General features: G+C 41.4%; 1 protein-coding gene across 4 annotated transcripts in view; it reads left to right on the top strand.

Annotated features, from left to right (window-relative positions):
• Positions 1-20,023, top strand: part of LOC115578509 (triple functional domain protein) — an 84,052-nt gene that overhangs the window by 10,185 nt on the left and 53,844 nt on the right. For all 4 annotated transcript variants that reach the window (XM_030411509.1, XM_030411506.1, XM_030411508.1 and 1 more), the window contains exon 2: positions 8,832-8,882. In XM_030411509.1, coding sequence (XP_030267369.1) covers positions 8,832-8,882 — 51 coding nt within the window. The remainder of the gene's footprint in view (positions 1-8,831; positions 8,883-20,023) is intronic.

The following is a 20,023-nucleotide window of genomic DNA, read 5'->3' as shown; positions in this document are numbered from 1 at the left end:
ACCCATAATATCGCTGTACTAACCTGTCTATGTAAACGGTGGGTCGGAAAGCCTGTGCTATCAGTGAGCTTTTACCACTCGCACAAATAGGCACACAGGTTCGCCCAGATACTGACAAGATAAGACCAAAGGCTGATAGATAAGAGCTAATTATGACGATCGGTTCCTATGCTCTTGTTGTGGGCCGTTAAGTCCAAGGGTGGATCACTTGCTGCATTTGCAAACATTAAAAACCAAATTTGACCGGTGGTGCCACTCTGAAGCACTTGCAAAACAACGAAACAAAAAAGCAGAAGTTTGCTCATCTGGTATAAAAGCTGTCAATCAAAAATACTTGTGTATCAGGGGAAACGGCAATGTATCAACAGTCGGTTTCTAAGAAGGTAATGAGAAGTGAGAGGAGGGCTGTTGAGTTGCAGTTGGCTTTGGCTGGTACTGTTTTGCACCGCTGGATTAGAGTTATTTAAAAGTACGATAGAATAATGTCAAATGTTAGTTATATGTTAATCCATTAACCAGGGAATTGAAGTACTAGAGTGTTTGTCAGATGTGTAAATGAAACTCTTTTTTGCTTGTTTAAATCCCCTCATAGAAACAAGTGAAACCCATGCACATACCAACACACACAAACACACACACACACAAGTAGACACACACGCACATGCAAACCTCTCGCCTCTCTGTGTGTTTATAAAAAGGAGCTTGTCCCACTTTTCCCTCTCATCCGCCGTGCTCTCGTTCGGTAATTTCTCCGGCGTGATAGCTAATTGGTTTGAGCTCGGGGAAAATTTGACGCCCCGCAGCCGCTGCCTTCTTGAAACAAGCTGGAACGAGAGAGGGAAAAGAGTCGAGGGGGCAAAGAGAAAAATGGAGAGAAGATGGAAGAGGAGGAGAAGATAGGAGGTAGGTTTTTAAGGGAGGCGGGGTACGCAGGTTGCAAGCAGCCGTGAAATCACGTGTGCAGATAACCATGTTTTTTACGCATTCTTGTAAGAGGAACATAAACAATAAGCCTTGGAGAGAGTGAATGATTTTATTGTGCTGTTAAAGGGGAAATAAGGAAGTCTATTCAAAGCAGGTGGACAAGCAAGGAGCTGCAAAATTCAAAGGGGGAGGGAGTATTAGACCTTGGGAAGATAGTGAAGAGACAAGAAGTATAGACGTGAGTGCCAAGCTGTTAATAGAGAGTTTCTCCTGGTTAATAAAAGAGGTCAGCAAAGGAAATGAACTAGCTTGCAATTGATTAGGATCAGTGTGAAAGATTTGCCAGAATGGTCTTTGCTCCTATTTTGAGAGTAGAAAGAGACAGAGGGAGCGAGTGAACCAAACTAGGACAAGTCCTGAAAGACCATTGTACTCCTTTTTCCTTCGGGTCTCCAGTGCATTCAAAACTGCTATCTCACTGTTGCCCTCCCCATCTCGCTCACTTTCTCTTTCTGTCTTTTCCTTTCTCTACTTTTCACCCGGTCTCTCCCCTGATAAGGGCCAGTAGCTGAAAGAAATTGATCCACTGTAAACATCACACCCCGTGGCCATTTGTGTCTTCAGGCTAACACTATGGACCGCTGTGGTCCTTGAGACTTTTCCCAGAGGTCCTAAGGCAAAATGAGGAACAGTTTAAAGAAGTGGTCTTCATGGCCGGGCCATGCTTTTGTATCTAATGGGGAGTATTTTGCACCTGGGATCTGAAGGGAGAGCAGATAACTACATGTTTGGATAGAAAAATGTCATTCCTTGAGCATCAGGACTTAGGAGCACTGGTTCAGTGAACCAAAGAAGACAAAGTGATTTATTCAGCTGTCTGATGTGTATTTCCTGATAAAAAGTACTTGGTGTTCAACTAGTGATGTATCTAATGTTTTAACTTTGTAATAAAGAAGAGCTGGCCCAGTAGCTCAAAATAATGAATCCCCTCAGGAATACAGATACAAGCGCCATGACTGTCAAACCCAACAAGAAGCTGGTTTTAAGGATGAAATATAGCGTATACAAAACCATTGTCCACTTTAATTCGCTTTGTTTAAGCTACGCAATCACAGATGAAGGCCAGTTTGAGAATCCTGCATGTCTTTTGATTATTGGTGCGTCTTCAGAAGGTTCACACTTCTTGTTCGCAGGATGCAATCAAAATGTTAATGGTGAGGGTACTATGTGTTGACAGTACAGTAAACGGTGTGTCTACATGTCTAGCTATGCTTTTATTGTGCAGAAAACAAACTTCTCAAGGAAGATATTCAGGTGTTGGCTAGCCAACTTTCGGCCCTGATACACACAAACTACACAGGCATTATGAACCAGTCGCACATTTACTCTCCTGACGCTGACCCCGAAAGTTTAATTTAAGGTATCTGCCGCCACGAGGCACGATCTTATAGTGGTGCTCCATGGCAGTAAGTCTACATACCACATCACCCTGACCATATTGGGATAATGTTTTGCATCAGTTAAACCTCCTGTGGGTAACAACAGTGACTGACTGAATGTGACTAGCAGAAACACTTATTTTATAATGACACTGACAAACTGTGTTTAACATGAATTTGCCACCTCTGGCTAGATCTTGGTCTGCTAAATAAGGATCATCATCAGAAATCAGGATGCAGTGTATCGATTGAGTGCTTCCCTAGCTTGTTTGTGGGTAAAACCACTTGCATCATATCTGCTTGCCAAACATTTGGTTTGGTTACCTCCTCCAATTTTGAGTCCATTTGCTTGGGGAGTAATACTGCATATGGAAAAAAAACTCTTGTGGCTCCAGTTCTGCAAAGCTTGATACATTTCTGTTAGTGATGTCACTTTTGTCAGCCTTAAATAGGATTGGAGGCTGGAAATATGGAAATGAAGAGACAGCAGCTTGAGACTACATTAGCTGCTACTAGCATAGCATGGCTGAATATCCCGCTGAACTGTTGGCATTCAAGTTGCATTATGGCTAATGGCAAGGTTGAGTCAGGTGAGTCTGACAGTGTTAAGTGAATACAATGCTAAATCAGAGTACTTTTCTTTTAAGAATCTAAAAGGAACTATGGACTCAATAAGTATTATAATATAATAAATATTATTGAACTAACACAGAGAGGAGCACCAGCTACAGAAATCTGCAGAAAACATCGCCACAGTACAGATCACCTTGTTTGACTAAGAGGTTATCTCTGAGAAGTGCAGTGCATAAATACCACAGCAATGAGCATTTGGCTCCGACAGCTGAGACCAAGATAACAAAAGCACCAAATTCTTTCATTTTCACTTGAAGTTCAGTAATACCTACCGCTTAACTATTTTGATCATGAGTTTCACAGGTTGACATCACAAGTTTCACTCGCTCCATCGGTATCTCACCACCCACAGCTCTGTGCCAAGGAACAAAAATCCTCTCAGATGCGTGATCCCTTTGGTATCATTTTGTTAAATGTGTTGTCCATGGCCCTTGACATTTAAATGTTTGCTAAACCCCTACAGCACACTCTAACACTACACACACCAAGGCAGCTTTGACAGCAGGGTATTGCTCATTGTTTTTGAGCCTCGCACCTCACTCTAGTCTGTGTGAGCCAGACAATAGGTATTTTTAAATGAAAAGGGGTCTTTCCTTTTCGTGTATGAGTCAAACGATGAGTGTGCCTGCCGAGAAGGGGAAGGCAGGGGCCCACTGAAAGGGTGGTCTTGTGTTAATGTGGGCTCAGAGACAGAAACAGTGTGTGTCAGGACAAGAGAGAGCTGTCTGTGGGAGGGAGCTTAGTTAAGGATACAGTATAGCCTGTGTTCAACAGAGCCGAGGTCCAGGTGAGGTTACTGTACCTGAGGGTTTGCATGTTTCAGAGAGATGGGTGTTTTAAGGGATCTGGCCCGCGGAATTTTTTGCTTTGTCATTTCCTCAACGGCCGTAAGATGCTTGTGTGATCTGTTTAATTTTGTCCAAATACTTGGCTAACGTTTAAGCAGTGGGCTTATCCTACTATGGTCTGCAACAGGGTTGGCTTGGTGTCAATGCATGGCTGTGTGTGTGTGTGTGTGGTTGGATTATTCAACTGCTTCAACGGCCACATCTCTGAGGTGACTGTGTGTGTGTGTGTGTGTGTGTGTGTGTGTGTGTGTGTGTGTGTGTGTGTGTGTGTGTGTGTGTGCGTGTGCGTGCGTGTCTGTGTCTGTGTCTATCTGTCATTTCATGCACACATTCATTGTGTTTTATCTACTTTTTGTCCATGCATGTTTGACCTCTGGCTCGGCTACGACTTTTATTGTTTAGATTGTGATAAGATGTGGGCAACCAATACTGCAGTCTGGTATTACATTGTTGTACACTGCGGCTTAAGTGGACATCTTTGGCATTGCAAATATGTGAACTATGTGGGTGTTTGGTCTTTCTCTTGCCTTCCTTTTTTTCCCCTTTTTTTCTTCCTCATCCCATTCATTCTCTTTTAAGTTCTCCCAGGTACACAGCTTTAAAGAAAATTCCCTTGAGATCTTTGTGCTTCTCTTCCCATGGCATGTTTATGTGTTTGAGAGCTTTTCTTATGAACACAAGGCCCTGTGGCATTGGCAGTTGTTGCCAGCAAGTTTGCTCATGTGTAGAGTATGTGTACTGTGCTGCTGTATGTTCATTAATGGAAACTGCTACCAGCAAAATATTGCTAAATCGCAGCTGTCAGGTAGGATAGTTTACTCTAGCAGCCACTATAGAAGGAAACCAGCTGTCATGTAGAGAGGCATTATAACATGGAGACTGACACAACTGAGCAATGGAAACAGCAGGGTGATTTAATGTGACACAGGGATATTGGTCCTTGCAGGGAAACTCTTCTCTCTTGCCTTTGAAGGGCAGAGGTCAAAGTCTGCTACAGAAGAAGCAGAATGCGTCAAGTTTCTTTCCCAAGGGCCCTGTAGCATGGTAGATACTTCCTGGTAGCATGCGTTGAACCTGGACCCTATTTCAAGAATATACCAGACCCGCTGACACAACATGATATCAGTATAAACGTAATTTAAAGACTCCAACGTTTGTTTGCACTGAATACACAGGACATTTAGATAAAACACAACATTTCTCGTTGATGACACTCATTGTCCGTATAGAAATGACTTAAATCTTTAATGTTACATCTTTAAAAAAGTACTCACAAATTGTATTGTTAGCTCCATGTCAAGGCTAGCTTGTTGTGCACAAATTAGCATAAGGCACTGCCTTCATGGTAATGTGTTGAACAATACTCACTTTTATGTCTGCCCACACCTCACAAACATTTAGTGCCAGTTTAAGTCTGTATAACCATATCCAGTTGCCAAGCACCCTCATGTGAGGCCGTGATTACTTCCTTCTTGAGGTACATTTGAAATCTGACTCCTGCTAGCTACTCTGTGCTGCAACTCTGCTGCTGCTGTACAGACCAGACACTTTCAGTTTATAATTGTAGTGTCCGTGGTCCAGATGTATGTAATGCAAATATGGATAAGGTGCTTAGTAATTGACATTATTTCACTGACCTCAACAACTAGCTAATGCCTGATGTAACACTCAAAGCTCATTGTCAAGGCTTTTAATTTGGTGAATGTGGTCACTGATGCACAAGAAATGAATTAAATCAGTTTGTACTTGGTGTGTGCCTGAACACTGTGTGCCTACAGCGTTCACATGAGCAAAGCTACATTTCCACTCTATACTTCGCGATTGTTGCGATGAAAATTATAATGGTTGCCAACTTTATGGATGTAAAATTCTATCTTCTAGTGTTATAAACCATTACGTAGCATCTTGTTGTTGTAAATCTAACTGGACTTTCTGGATCATACGACATTGTCTCACCAATACCTTAAAGCTCACGCTCCAACAACACGGACCTGCAGGTTGTTTTAACACAGGGCTGTTTTTGGTCTGAATGCCAAGTAAGTTTATTATTCAATGGATCCTGCTCTACTACTTCCTCCAATATGTCATGAACAAGTCACTTATCACTTGGATTACTGTCCTGTGTGCTTGCAAGTGTAAACATGAGAGCAACCAGGTTGTTTTATTTTGTAAGTCAAGGAAAAACTGAATAGCAGGTTTCACTGTTACTTTAGATAAATTAGCTTTTTTTTTAGGTGCGACTCAGGCAATTACTCCATTGGAACTGCAATGTTTACTGCCATGAGATCCTGTTTTAGTCGTAATAGTGGCACAGTAATAACAGGGCCAGTCCTGAAATTCACAACACAGATGTTTGAGTGCAAACCAGAAACAAAGGACTTCCTCGTAAAGAAAATGATATGAAAACAACATCGACTTTACATGTAGAGAGGATGCCAGCAATTTGTTTGTGTGTTTACATATTCCTCTTGCTTCAGTGTACTTCAGTTTATGAAAGTCTTATGTTGTGTATAGCGGAAAGAAAATCTTGACAAATTTAGTTTGACAAGAAAATCTTGACACATTTTGAGTGACAAAATCTTAAAGACACACTCGACACAATAGTTCGTGTCATGTTCTGTGTATCAGTCATATACTGCATGTACCATATATTACATTTATTTAAGGTCTTATCTTGGGTCTGTTAAACATAAATATCTAACTATATCCCAGTCCATATTGCTCGATACTTGACTGCACAGATCATATTTTCAGTACAGCCACCAGCTTCAGCCATCTGTAAGGTTAAACAGGAAGGCGTAAGTCTGAGTCAGAACAGAGGGAGCATGTGTTACTGAGTCAGCCAGCGGAGCGTCCAGCCTGTTTACATGTTGACAGCACATGACACTGACTGTATCTTCCCCTCAGTAACAGCAGCAATGGCTCTCACAAACAGGCTATAGGCTGGATCAATGGGCTGATTGTTTGTATTGGCTGAGAAACCAGTGTGCCTTGGTCATGAGGTATAGGGTGATGAGAGGATGACTCCTGCACGCACTGGTCCAGTGTAAGCAGAACACGCTGTTTAAGAATATGGGATACTGACACATTTGTGGTACCCTGGTATCATTATTCTAAACGAAGGATTCCGCGGCAGCTCATTTCTCTCACAGCAGTGTATTTGTATCACTGAAAATGATGCCTGTGACTAAGAGGTCATGTTAATACTTCATTTTTTTTGGTTAAGTAAACAAGCTAATGTTGGAGAGATTTCTATCAGCCTTTAGCTAGTGCTGTAACCTCATTCTGAAGGCCTCTGTTGTGTTTATGCTGAACGCACTGTACCTTCTTCTTTCACTCTTTGCTCAAAGCAATCCAACAGATTTCTGTATTCAACATTGTGGCACGTTGGATCACTACAAAGACTATCTGTGTACAGACTGCCAGTCTTTCTTTTTAACCACGCCAGTACTGATGGCAATATCAAACTGACAGTCGGTTTTGTTTGTGTGTTGTTTGAAAAAAAGTTTCAACAACTATTCGATGAATGTCCATGACATTAGTTACAGACATTCATGTTCCCCTGACGATGAACTGTAATGACTTTGATGAGCCCCTGACCTTTTCTGTTGTGCTAACATCAGACCAAAGTTTTAATTTGTCCAAAACTTTATTTTATGACAAAATACCTGCAAAACTATGACATTTGTATCGGTGCTAATTAGCAAATGTAAACCAAAATCTAAAGCGGGATAAACCATACACCGTCTTGACGACATGTTAGCATTGCTGTTATGAGCATGTTGGCATACTGATGTCAGCCACTTACAGCAGCTAGCATGGCTTTGGAATCTTACCCATATTTTCTTATCGTTTGCTGTTGTCATGGCATTTTGAGTAGGGCTTGACCAAGGCACAATTTTTGGTACTGGCAGCAACATAATATACACAGTAATTTTTGGCCAGTATACACACAACTGCAATGATATGTCAAATGTGTTTATTAAATACTTGTGACAGAGATATGCACATTATAGGAGCAGTATATTTTACAGCTTAACAATCATGTTTGGGTAAAATGCAGTAAGCCTCACTGGGAATTGAATTAGGATACATCCCAATCACCTTTTTACATTTTAGTCACTAAAAAGTTTGCTTATTGATGCAGATCAGGCAACATATCCAACATGCATCAATGTGAGGCCAATATCAATCATTATCAGTTGTTGCAAATAATGTCCGCCAACTGAGATATCAGTTGGGATGCAGTGCTTATAAAGTCATATTTAAAAGTGAGACGAAATATGTATACAGCAGTATATGTTATCACTTCCTCTTATGACATGATAATCAATACACTGACTTACCAGAGTTAGTGCGACATGACTCCTTGTGGTATAAACCTATGTGAGCGTAATTTACACAGTGAATGTCTGGAAGTTCAGCCTTTCACCAGTGTATGGGTATTTTACATCAGAATGATGAATGATGGCACACATGGACAACTTGCAGTCAGTGTGTGTTGATAAAAACTATGGACTTTTTATACATTGTTTTATCTGAGTTCATGTCAGATCCTTTGAAACTGACACCACAAGGCTGAATCAATAATTCATGCACATTCTGTATTCTTCAGTTAGACAGATATTGTGATGTATTGTTAGTTGATTGTCTTGCAATGTATTGATTATCAAATAAATGCCTTTTCAAGATACTATTGTTGTCGTGGCAACGTAATTTTTCAAGGTCTGCTTTGAATGTGTCAGCAGTGTAAGGGGAATGTCCTTTCTGGCACAATGATCCATAAATCGTACAGCTTCATAATCAAACCTATTTCATGCTTGTTGAAAAAGCCAACATGTCATTATTGGCTTTTTATAATTTCCTATTCATCCGACTTTCCATTGCTGGATTTGCTCCAGAACACATTGTGACTCAGAACATCAAACAAAATCAGTTCTGTTTCACTGTTGGTAATATTCTTTTTTTTTTGTGTGTGTGCCTACAGATGGATCCCTCCCTAAAGAGCCAAAAGGAGATGTATCGAGTCAGATAGCAGGTAAACATAAACACAAGTCACACAGGGATTCAAAATAGTGCTGCTTTTTGTCCCATCATCGCCACGTCTGTCTTTGTTTGTGTGTGAGTGGTGATGGTGGAAGTGTAGTGTGTGTTTTTTTAACATAATGGAAATAGCATTGTCTCACACACACACATGGGCACACACACACACATGCACACACACCCGCGTTATTAATATTTAAGTGTTTCAAGTCACAAAGATAGGTCTTTGTCACCGTCATTTCTCACTTCTCCCTAACTCCCCTTCTCCCCTCATCTGTGCCCCTCCATCTCCTCTCTCTCCTGCCACCATCACATACCACGTTCCCTCATCACGCTGGTGATTGGCTAACTGCTCCTAGCACCGGTCTCCGTAGTGACAGCAGCTTCTCTAAATCAGTTCAGATGGACGATATCTGTAGCTGTCATTGTCCATTTTTTTCCATCCGTATTATTTCATTTCAGATTTGATATTTCCAGTCGTTTCTGCTGTACCCTACATATGATTTATTCACAGAATTTGATTTTCCTCTTGTTTTTATGCCTGTGCTCTGGCAACAGCCCTCGCTGAAGGCATTGTTTTTGGGTTTTCCGTCTGTCTACCCATTCACTCTAACCAATTATAGTGAACATGGTATCTCAAGAAAGCCTTGAGGGAATTACCTCAAATTTGTCACAAATGTCTACTTAAACTTTGACTTTATTAGAATATGGTAGTCAAAGGTCATCTCACAAACTTTATTTGTGCCTAAACACAAGAATTCAGACACACATTTTGCACAAATGTCTCATCGGATGGAATGAGGAATAAAGTGACGCCTTTTTATATCCAAATGTCAAAGGTAAACCTCCATGTGACATGTGAAGAGTAGAACAGGAGATTGTGACCATTTCACATTTAGTCGGACACTGAAATGGTTGTACTAATCTTTACTGGATAAATCTTCTGTGTGCTGGGTTGAACATGTCATATGCATCTATGTTTTAAAATATGTAGCATCTTTGGAGCAGCATCCATATTTGAAGCACTGCAGTGTATAACAAGCTCACTGGTTTTGCTGACATTGAGTTTAAAGTGACTGTCATCAAACCGTGTGACCAAGCTCTCCATCAGTCCTCTGTAAACTTTCGTAAAGATTATCTGATTTGATATTCGAGATCTGCTGGTCAATGTTGTCTTCCACTGATCTGACATTTTTAAGAGACATATGTCTTTGATAATTGACGTTATTATTCCACTGCGCTTCAGTGGGAAGTTTTAATGTTTCATGGACTAGACTTTTAGATTCAAAAGGACACATGCACAAATGGTTGAATTTGAGTAGCTTTATTCCAAAACTATCAGCACTAGCGGCCTCAACCCCTACATATAAAGGAGGACAGTGAGTTGGCAGGTTGCTCAGATGCCCGTGGGGTCCTGATGGAGACAGCTCTCGCGCCTGTAGAAAAAGGCAATGAAAACAGCACAAATGCAATTATATGTAGACAATACTTGGCTTCATTGTGACTGTTTGGCCTGGAGTGTTTTTCTTAGAGCTTCCTGGTGGTTGCCAGTTATCACTTTCCGGTTTAGAGGGGCTGTGTTGGGGGATTAGGCCCATCCGTCCATCTGCTGGCCTGGCCTCCTCAGCCACTGGTCTGACTGGGCGGCTGAAGAGTGGGTTGCAAGTGGAGGGGGAGGCGAGGCAACGCTGTTATGTAATAATGTTAATGCCTTTGGACTTGACAGATGTGCTGAAAAGTACTTTGCAGGAAGGGAGTGTGGTGCGCTACATCACTGTCTCCCTGGTAGTTTGGTGAAAATGTAGAATTACACCAATAAAACTGAATTTATGTTAATCCTTAGTGATCAGCTCTCCACGCTGATTTCATAGTCACCTCCAGATGGCGTATTTGTGCAGATTGGAAGCAGAGAGATGGTTGCAGCAGGGAGATACGACAGTGGCTGTTGACTGTGAATTGCGGCAGGAGTCAACAGCTGAAAACAAGAATACAGTGACAAACTGTTTATTGTGTGTTGGTTGAATCTTGGCTGGTGAGAGGAGGGAAGTATTTAACAGTGGAAAAATATATAAATAAAGTACTGTAGTTGTTTTCATCTCTTTCATCAGATTTTTATATACAAAGCTTAATGCTGCCAATTGTGCGACCTCTTCGTCTCGTCACTCTTTGTCAGAATGAGATCAGGTGGCATTCAAAGACCCAGACGCAAGAACCGTTGGCACCAATAACAAGCCTTCTTTTTTCTCTCTCTCTGTCTTTCTTTTCTCCCTCCTCCCCTCCTCCCCTGCTGTGTTTGGGTCGCTGGGGTAACCCTGGCCCTGTTTCTTGCTCGGTTAGCCTACCCTGCTATTAGAGGTCTGGACGGATGGAGAGAACAGAAAGAGGCGGAGGTAGAGGAAAGATGGTGCGCTCTCTCCCAGGCCAGATTTGGGGACAAAAAGAGGAAAATGGGGCAGGACACGGAGTGTCTGAGTAGAATGGACTGGAAACAAATACCCTGGCTCTGCTGCTTGATCGCTTATGCTGTCAGCTCGGTGTTTCAAGATAATGATACCCCATTTTAATCGACGGGGCCTGATAGTCAATGTAGCATGAAGTAAGTGCTACAAAAATATCTTTTTTTTTTTAAAAAAAATTGCACCTTTTATTTCACGCTGTCTATCTTGGATCAGACCAGGCGGTTGGCTGGAGAAATCATTCCAGCGGTGTCGAGGAGGATTTTTCGCAACGATTTTAGGACAATCAGGCTGTAGAAAGTGTAGTGATCCTCCCTCTGTTAGCAGAGTTTTAGTGCCTCATATTGCAGTGCAGGATTTGCCAGTGTCTATAAGACCTAAATTATGTGGGTATTTATGAGTTACTTACATATTATGATGTATAATGTGTATATTGCTCCATCAAATGAAACAATAGGCTGTAATTCCGTGTTCCTAACTAGTTACCCACTTGTTTGTGTGTGTACAGTGGCAGAGCGAGTGCCAGCTGTACCCCACAGTAGGTGCATTGTTAGAGTAGCACAGCTGTGTCTGATCACAGCAGACAATCAGATCTGCCAATCAGATCAGCCCCTCTTGTTCAATCGCTATTCGGTAAGGCAACACCCTCCTGCAGCAGCCAATCAACGCTGCTTTACTAGGACGGAGAGGCGGGTAAAGTAGGCTAATCGCAGACAGTGTTGCTGGCTGTGAATGAATGCACGACGTACAAAATAGCAATTGTAACAGATGAGAGAGAAGATGGAAGACGAGTTAAACAAGGGAAGCACGTGAGAACAAGATCGGCAAGAGTGAGATGAAGAAGGAAACACAATAAGAGAAAGGAATTTCTCCTGACTTTTAACATCCACTTTGTGTCAGTGTCTGTTTCAGACAGAGGAAAAGTGATGCCTGCATCAGTCACACACACACATTTAGCCGTCACCTTTAGCTAACCTCTTTTGAGTGGGAGCTGGTGTCAGGAAAAGTCTGTGAAGGCTTACACAGCATCTACCCAGCATACTACACTGTAGTACCGCATTGCTTTGTATCTAGTAAAATACATTCAGGTTAGCGAAACCCCAAGTAGTGATTGTCCAATCACAGCCTTCTGACCATCAAGCTTTTTATTTGTCCACATGGTTAAGTGGTGTACATTGAACTGTGGTAAAATCAATCCTGAGCGTTTATAGAGTTAGGATTGCGTTTCCTGCAGAACACTGGAAGAGCACAGGGATTTCAATGTGTTTATTTGCTATAGCTTAACCCACAAACATTAGCGTGTCCAAGGAGCACTTTATGCATTACTATAAGTGGTTAAAGAGTGGATAAATCTAACATTTGTGATTTAAAAATGTGCTTTATCATACTTGGAATGCTGCGACAAACTAATGCGTTACACAAATGACTGTAAAAGATGTTGACTTTCTGCCTGGGACATATAGCTTTAGCCTCTTAGCACAATATCATGTACTGTGTGTAGCTATCATCCAGTGGTGGACAGTAACGGAGTACATTTACTTGAGTACATATCCGGAGGATTTGTACTTTACTTGAGTATTAGATTTCTTTGGTACTTATTACTCTTACTTGAATACATTTCCAAGACAAATATTTTTACTTTTACTCGAGTTAATTTCTAGGAAGGCTGAAAAGTACTTGTTACTTTCAGGTCTGCCCTTTTTCTTTCTTTTTCTTTAAAATACTATTGGACACAAGCTGTGTTTGTCAAAGAAGGAAACCTATCACAGTGCACGCTCTCCACTGGGATCTACGTAAAAGCGGAAATACGTCATCCCTCCCCATGGGGACAACATTGGTCTTTGAGGGGGTTCCAGTTCCCAACTTAGCTAAATGATAGAGAGTTAGTTGGACGGTGCAGGTTCATTTGGTTACAGTTTTAATGATTGTTAATAAACATCTGCATCTGCAACATCTGCTGTCCTCCTGTGATCCCATTCATTTTATTTGTTTTTATAGGTGTTTCTGTAGGCTTCATATAACATTGTAGTTCTAAAAGCAAGCACATCAGTGCAGGTGGTTTCAAAGAGTTAATTCTCAGAAACAAGAGTTAAAAGGTCCTTAAATTCATTTAGAAAAAATTATAGTAATTCATTGATGTGAAAAATAAGAAATTTACTCTTACTCTTACTCTTACTTTTACTTGAAGTAAATTTAAAAGCATGTACTTTTGGATACTTAAGTACCTTTTTAAAAGCAAGTACTTTTTTACTCTTACTCGAGTAACATGTCGACTGAGCTACTTTTACTTGTAACGGAGTAAATTTTGACCAGTAGTATTTGTACTCTTACTCAAGTACTGGGGTCGAGTACTCTGTCCATCTCTGCTATCATCTGCACATTTAAGACCAGTGAACAGGGACCTTTCATTTTAAAACGAGGCGGCTTAGAACTAATGAAAAGTAGGACAGAGACGAGAGTTTCCACCTGCTCACGAAGCTAATCTTAGCTTAATAAGGTAGCTAGCTAGCTACAGCTGATCAACTCTGCTCGTGGCAGTTGTCATTTCACGCAGCAACTTTTTCAGTAGGCTACTACAAGTTGGCAGGCTGTTTTTGCCTCCATCTGTCTGAAATTAAGGATTCATTTCAAACTAACATTAATTAGAAATAATATAGAATATAGATAGGCCTGCCAGGAGAGCATGGAAGGCTTAACAGGCATAGCAACAGAATCTAAGAATTACAGGCCTCTAACAAACGGTCCATTTGCCTCTTCCCTTTGGCTCAATTTTGGATTTACACAAGATTAATCTATCTAGGGGATCATGACAGTGGATATCCTTAATTTGGACCTCTTTGCAGAGTGTGTTACATAGTAGAATTGTTGTTGTTGTAGGGAGGAAAATGCTTTCAGACCATGGGAAAAATAAAACATGTTCATGCATACTTGAGTGTAATCAATATAAAGTGTCAAAATCAAATTAATTCCGTTTAAGAGTTTCCCACAGTGAACCCTTCATGAATAAAATAAGCATGCAGTCAAGTAAAACTGCTCTTCTTAGTACGCTTCTGTTTCTAACCCGGCTTCCTAGAGCTTCTGATCAGGATGTAGTTCAAGGGTCCAGGTCACGGACGCCCTATTCCTGTCCACTCCCTCAGTCTCGAGGAATTCCTGCCATTCCCACACATCCCTCAGTGAGGAATTCCTGGCACGCTGTGAATGTGGGAAGTCCGCAGTTATGCACGGATAGACACACATGTGCGCGGTTCTGGTTTCCCTCGACCCGTAACAGCTGGTTTAGAAACGATGCGCTCAAGTCAGCTGCAGGGGAGCCATTATGAGATTACGCGTGTAACTGTACTTTAATCAGACGGTGAAGATGCTGCGAATGTGCGTGCTGTTTTTGTGGTATGCGGGCAACTTTTCCCCTCCCTCCGCTGGCTGGCCGTACCACCCGTCCCATCTGTCCCGATCCAGGCAGCTGTTGCATTCTCTGTCGTTTTTTTTTAAACATAGAAACACACACAGCTTGACCCCTCCCTGAGCGATTTGTCACACATCTCTGTGGGGCAGTCTTGTAGTGGTGTTGTCCAGTAAACTGCTTTGTTGCATCAGCCAGCCTAATGCCCACTTGACCTCTTGGAGGCCCCTACAAGTCTCAAGCCTCTGAGGTGTGTGCCGAGTGTTGACATATTCTGACACAGACGCACACGACCCAGTAACAGCCTTGACCTGAATGATGAACTGACTGTGTTGCGGTAGTTTACATATAGCGATTTCCCTCTCATCCCCTGCCCAGGGGGTGTAGCTTTATCAGTGGTTACTGTGTTTCAGCAGTACACACTACACACTCTGCACAGGACAAGCAGCCCAGGAAGTATTGGGAGAGACTGTTGTTTTAGTTACTTTGTTGTATGGGATAGACAACCGTCCTGAAGAGCTGTTATCCAGCCTTTTGGAGAGTAAAATCGTCTTGTGGATTTACAGCTTGGCAATGGATGATGCATTCCTGAAATTAGCCTTCAACAACAAGGTAATAAAAACCCATTCTTTTTTTATCTAGTAGCACATTTATTACAATTAAAATGAGGAATGCTATAAAATTACATATTTTGCTGTTCTTCCCGTAATATGTAATTTTACTTCCTCATGGGTAAACATTGGCTACTTGTTGTTTACTTTTCATTTAGCAAGTCCAGTTCATGCGTGACGATGCTGGAAAGGAATTCAAAACAGAGAGTTCCTCAAAGAACTGTTTCACCTGCGTGGGCTGCCCTATTATTGACAATGTGTGGGAAATGTAACCCAGCACGTCTGTGGTTGCAGATGCTTTTTTACTTCCATTATTTCAACCTCATAATTAACTCCGTCAAAGATGTCGTGTTTTCACCCGCGTCAGTTTGTCAGCAGGATTAGTCAAAAACTCCTGACTGGATTTCCATGAAACTTAGATAGAGGATGGGTCTGGGCCAAGAATAGCCCCCATAAACTTTTGGTGCAGATCCTTAGAAAGGGACGGATCCAAGGAGTTTTTTCTTGCTTTCTTTAATATTGCGAGATGGGGCCTTTTTCCACATTTTTGTTAACTTCTTAGAGAACGGTGCATGGATCTTGATGGAAAAAAATCAGGCATTTTTAGCTGGCTGGTGAACATGAGTGAGTCGGAATGAGGAGGCTGTTGGGTCTTGGCAGAGGTATGCGCTCTACCGAATGTCATTTTAGTTTGATCATGACTTGTTTTCAAGATAACAAATTAGTTCTGTGATTAAGTTGTTAAGCTGTTTTCCTAAATTGTTAAATATGTTTTTTTGTGCTTTAAAAAAACAAAAAAACTACAAAAAAAAAGAAATATTCAATCAATAAATAGCTACTAGATATCTTAAGCAAGGGGAGGGAACTAAAAAAAAACGTAAATTGAGTTATGGAGACATTTCATTAAAATAATTAGAAGGTTTTCATAACAAAAGAAATTGTTCACTCAAGATTACAGCCTTGAAAAAACAGAAAGGTGTGCTCCATAAACTATTAATTATCTCTTAATAATGAGTTCATTAAATCACTAGAAGATGATAAGTTAATAAAGTTGTGACCTCTAGATAATGGGCTGAAAAAATTACTAGCAACTACGGCAGTTTGGGGTTTTCATTATACTCAGGCTTGAGCACTTAACCCTGTCGGATAGAGAGGGGCATCTCCACGCTTGGGGACATCTGTGGAGGCCAGGGTTTACGTTCCTTTCAAGACTTATAATCAGAATTTGATTTAGCATGTTCCTCCTTCTTTTATTAGCAATTCAAATCAGTTATATTTTCCCCCCCACAATTAGTTATTTTCCCTCTCTCATGCTTTTTGTTATAATGGGGTTTAGGTAAGGCATTCAGACTGTTGTTACTCATATGACAGTGATTGTCTTGCTTTTTCTATTGATGTATATTCAGCTGAAAATTCCTTAATTACTAATACAGGTGTATAGCTCAGGTAAGCCACATAATCATACACAATGCACCTTGTAACCTTTATCATGTATTCTGGGTTATATTGCGAGGCACTGATAAATGAAGACCCATACAGATCTGTTGTATAAACACAATCTGATGCTGTTTGTCCCAGAACGGTTCCACTGTGGCTGTAGAGACCAAAGGGAAGAAGAGACTGTGATGTCAATGTGGTGTTATCCAACCCTCTCCTGCGCTTTAAGGGTTTCCCCCATCAGTCTCACTCCTGATGCTAAGCAGCTTCACCAGGTGCCTAAATGCAGTGCAGGCATATTTATAATTATTGCCCCTCCTACACAATGGGATTACCTCCAGGAACCTGCCTTTCCGAAAGACAGGCAGATTAGAAGCTCACCTAATGCCACATGAGATGCACACTGACTGTGCATCCACACAGCACTCTGACAGACACGTTTCTGCTTGGAAATGTTTACAACAGCTTTTCCGTGTGGACCCGTAGACGACACCAAAACGGGCGGTTTTGGTTGTCTGCTGGATTGGAATATCTCCCCTCAGGAATCCCAGGATTAGTCTCAGCTGCTCCGACTGTGCCCACACTGGATTGGGATCTTTTCAGCACATCGGACAGTCAGTCTATCATTAGCTGATGGTAGCAGTGGACTACGTCCCCGCCATCCACAAAAAAAGCCAAAGCCGCAGCAATTTATGGATTTCTTTATTTTTTATTACAATTTGTGGAAGAATTATCCAGGATGACTTGCTGGGCTACCAATCACAAATGGAGATTTGCCCAGACAGGCTCCGCCCTCATCGAGCTGACAGGTACAATGCTACGTCTGGTTGGTGCGTGGTTATACATTTACCATGAGCTCATCGCCCTCCTCTCCTTTTTCTACTCTGTTGCCCTGATAGGGTTGGGCATTAATATGGAGATTTTTTTTTATAGGCTTTTTCATGATCATCCTTTCAATACTCAGAAAAAAATGCTTTCAAATTCAAATATCACAATATTTTTGACCAGTTACCTTAATATTGATATTGCTACAATACTGCGGTGATGACCATTGGTACGTTCATAAAACAATAACTCTATGGGGTTTTTGATTATATGATATACACTGTTGAAGAAGGTTCGTCCAGGTCATGGTAATTCTAAATGCAATATCGTAGGCAACTGGACTAGTTTCAGTTTTTGCCTATGATATAGTATTGAGAATTACCATGAAAATATTTTTAAAAATGTTAATGAAGTGGGTAAGGCAAGTCTGGTCATTTTTCCGAATTACAATACTTAACTGTAATGCAGCTTTTAAAAACGGGAAGCTTATGCAATTTTATAATATAACAATATCCAAAATACAAACCTCATATGATGATGATGATATCATATCAACATACTGCCCAACACTAATGTCAAGTGAATTTACTTTGTCTCCTACTTTATATCAGCTTTAAAGCTGTGAAACTAAGTAAAGGGAAAGTGGGTTGGAAGAAATAGAGTAGCAAAACAAGGGACAGAGACAGGATGGAAATGAGTGTTTGAGAGATACTAGCCCTTTTTAGATAGAAAAGGCGGCACATTCTCTCCAAGGTAAGGGCGGCAATGTGCTGGCCTGTCTTTCTGAAACGGAGGCATAATATTCCTTCTTTTCCAAAAGCCACCACTGGGGTAGGCGTAAACTTGTGATGACGAATTTGTCTACAAAATAAGAGCTTTACCATTGGAGTTTAGAACTGGGTTCTTAGCAGGGGGCTTTTAATTTGAAAGTAGCAACTGTTAGCAGCTTGCCGCTACAACAACAAGCGGACACAACCAAACAGCTACAGAGGCCGAGGAGACGCTAGCATCTCTTTAATCTCAGCAGCTGTCCAGTTGCTCATCTTGACGTCTGCAGATGAAATGATGGACTGACTGCTGTGATCAGCTGTTTCCTGGTTTAAAAACTCCCTGGCTGTGGGTCGCACAACAATGCATGTCATCGACACCTCCTCCCACCTCAAGCAATAGCCAGTACATTGACGGCTCGGATTTAGATAGTAGTCGAGGCTGAAATAAGTGTACCCTCCGAGGCGGCAAATCGGCGACCAAGACAGACCCCAAATTTGCCGGCCTTTGTCTAAAACCACGGACCTAGCCACCAGAAGGATGGACAAATTGGCAGCTTGCTGCCCAGTATAAAAAACGGCTACTGATTGGTCAGCCTGGCATCGCTGTCTTTGTCTTTTGCCCCCTCCTTCTGTTTGTCTGCCCACCTCTCCTCTCTCACTTACTCCCCCGCCACATTTCTTTTTCTTACTCTGGCCCACTTTTGTTACTTTTGATCACATCCCTCACTCTTGATCATTTTCCTTACACTTGATCACATGTTATGATGTTTCACCATATTGCTGGTGTTTCCGTCCTTACTTACGATTTACATTTAGTGCAAGTAGTGCAATTAAATCCTGTTCGCACTCTCTCTGCCATAGCCCCTTGTTTACAGCAGCAAAGATGCACGAGTTTGACATAGAGCTGAACAATATGGTCGATTAGATTAAATGTGCAGTCCTTGTTTGACATCATTGTTTTGCAGTTTACAGCCGTAAAAAAAACATGCAGCATTGCACCCTTTGTCCTTTCATAATCTCACACTTTTCATAGTTTGTCTTTTTTCTTATTTTATGCTCAACATTCGCCCAGAAAGGCCTCCTTCTCTACTGTTTGTGTATGTGTGTGTGTGTGTGTGTGCGTGTCTGTGTGTGTGTTTGAGAGAGTGTGACCCGGCCACTCTATATTTAGCTGCTGTGCCACTTTCTCCAGTCCCAAAACACTTGCAGAGCACAGGGAGGTGATGTGTCTGTGGTTAAACTTCCCTTTTGTATTTGGTAGAAGAAGAGAAGAACCCACCCCCAGAAATACTTCAGCACAGTTTAAATCCTCCACTGAAGGTTGTACTGTTCACTTTCATTGGCAGGCTATTCATAGAAAATATATTCATATTCAAATATTTCCAGATACAAAGTCATTTAGTCGCTGGAAAAGTTTCAAGGTTCCATGTGATGAACTCTAATCATCTAGTAATCATCCTAACAAGTGATCATCTGTAGAGTTACAAGAGTCACTGGATGAAATCATGAACATGTTATCATCACAGAAGCAAACGTTTCTCCACTAGCAGTTACATCAACAACCCAGAGACCTTATTGCTGGAACAACTTCCCTACACCTTTCTGAAGCATGTTGAAGTCAGTCTGGAAGGTGG

The sequence above is a fragment of the Sparus aurata genome, chromosome 3 (genome assembly GCF_900880675.1).
Source record: "Sparus aurata chromosome 3, fSpaAur1.1, whole genome shotgun sequence".
Taxonomy (NCBI): domain Eukaryota; kingdom Metazoa; phylum Chordata; class Actinopteri; order Spariformes; family Sparidae; genus Sparus; species Sparus aurata.
The sequence above is the reverse complement of the archived record's forward strand: the minus strand, read 5'-3'. Positions and strand labels throughout refer to the sequence as shown.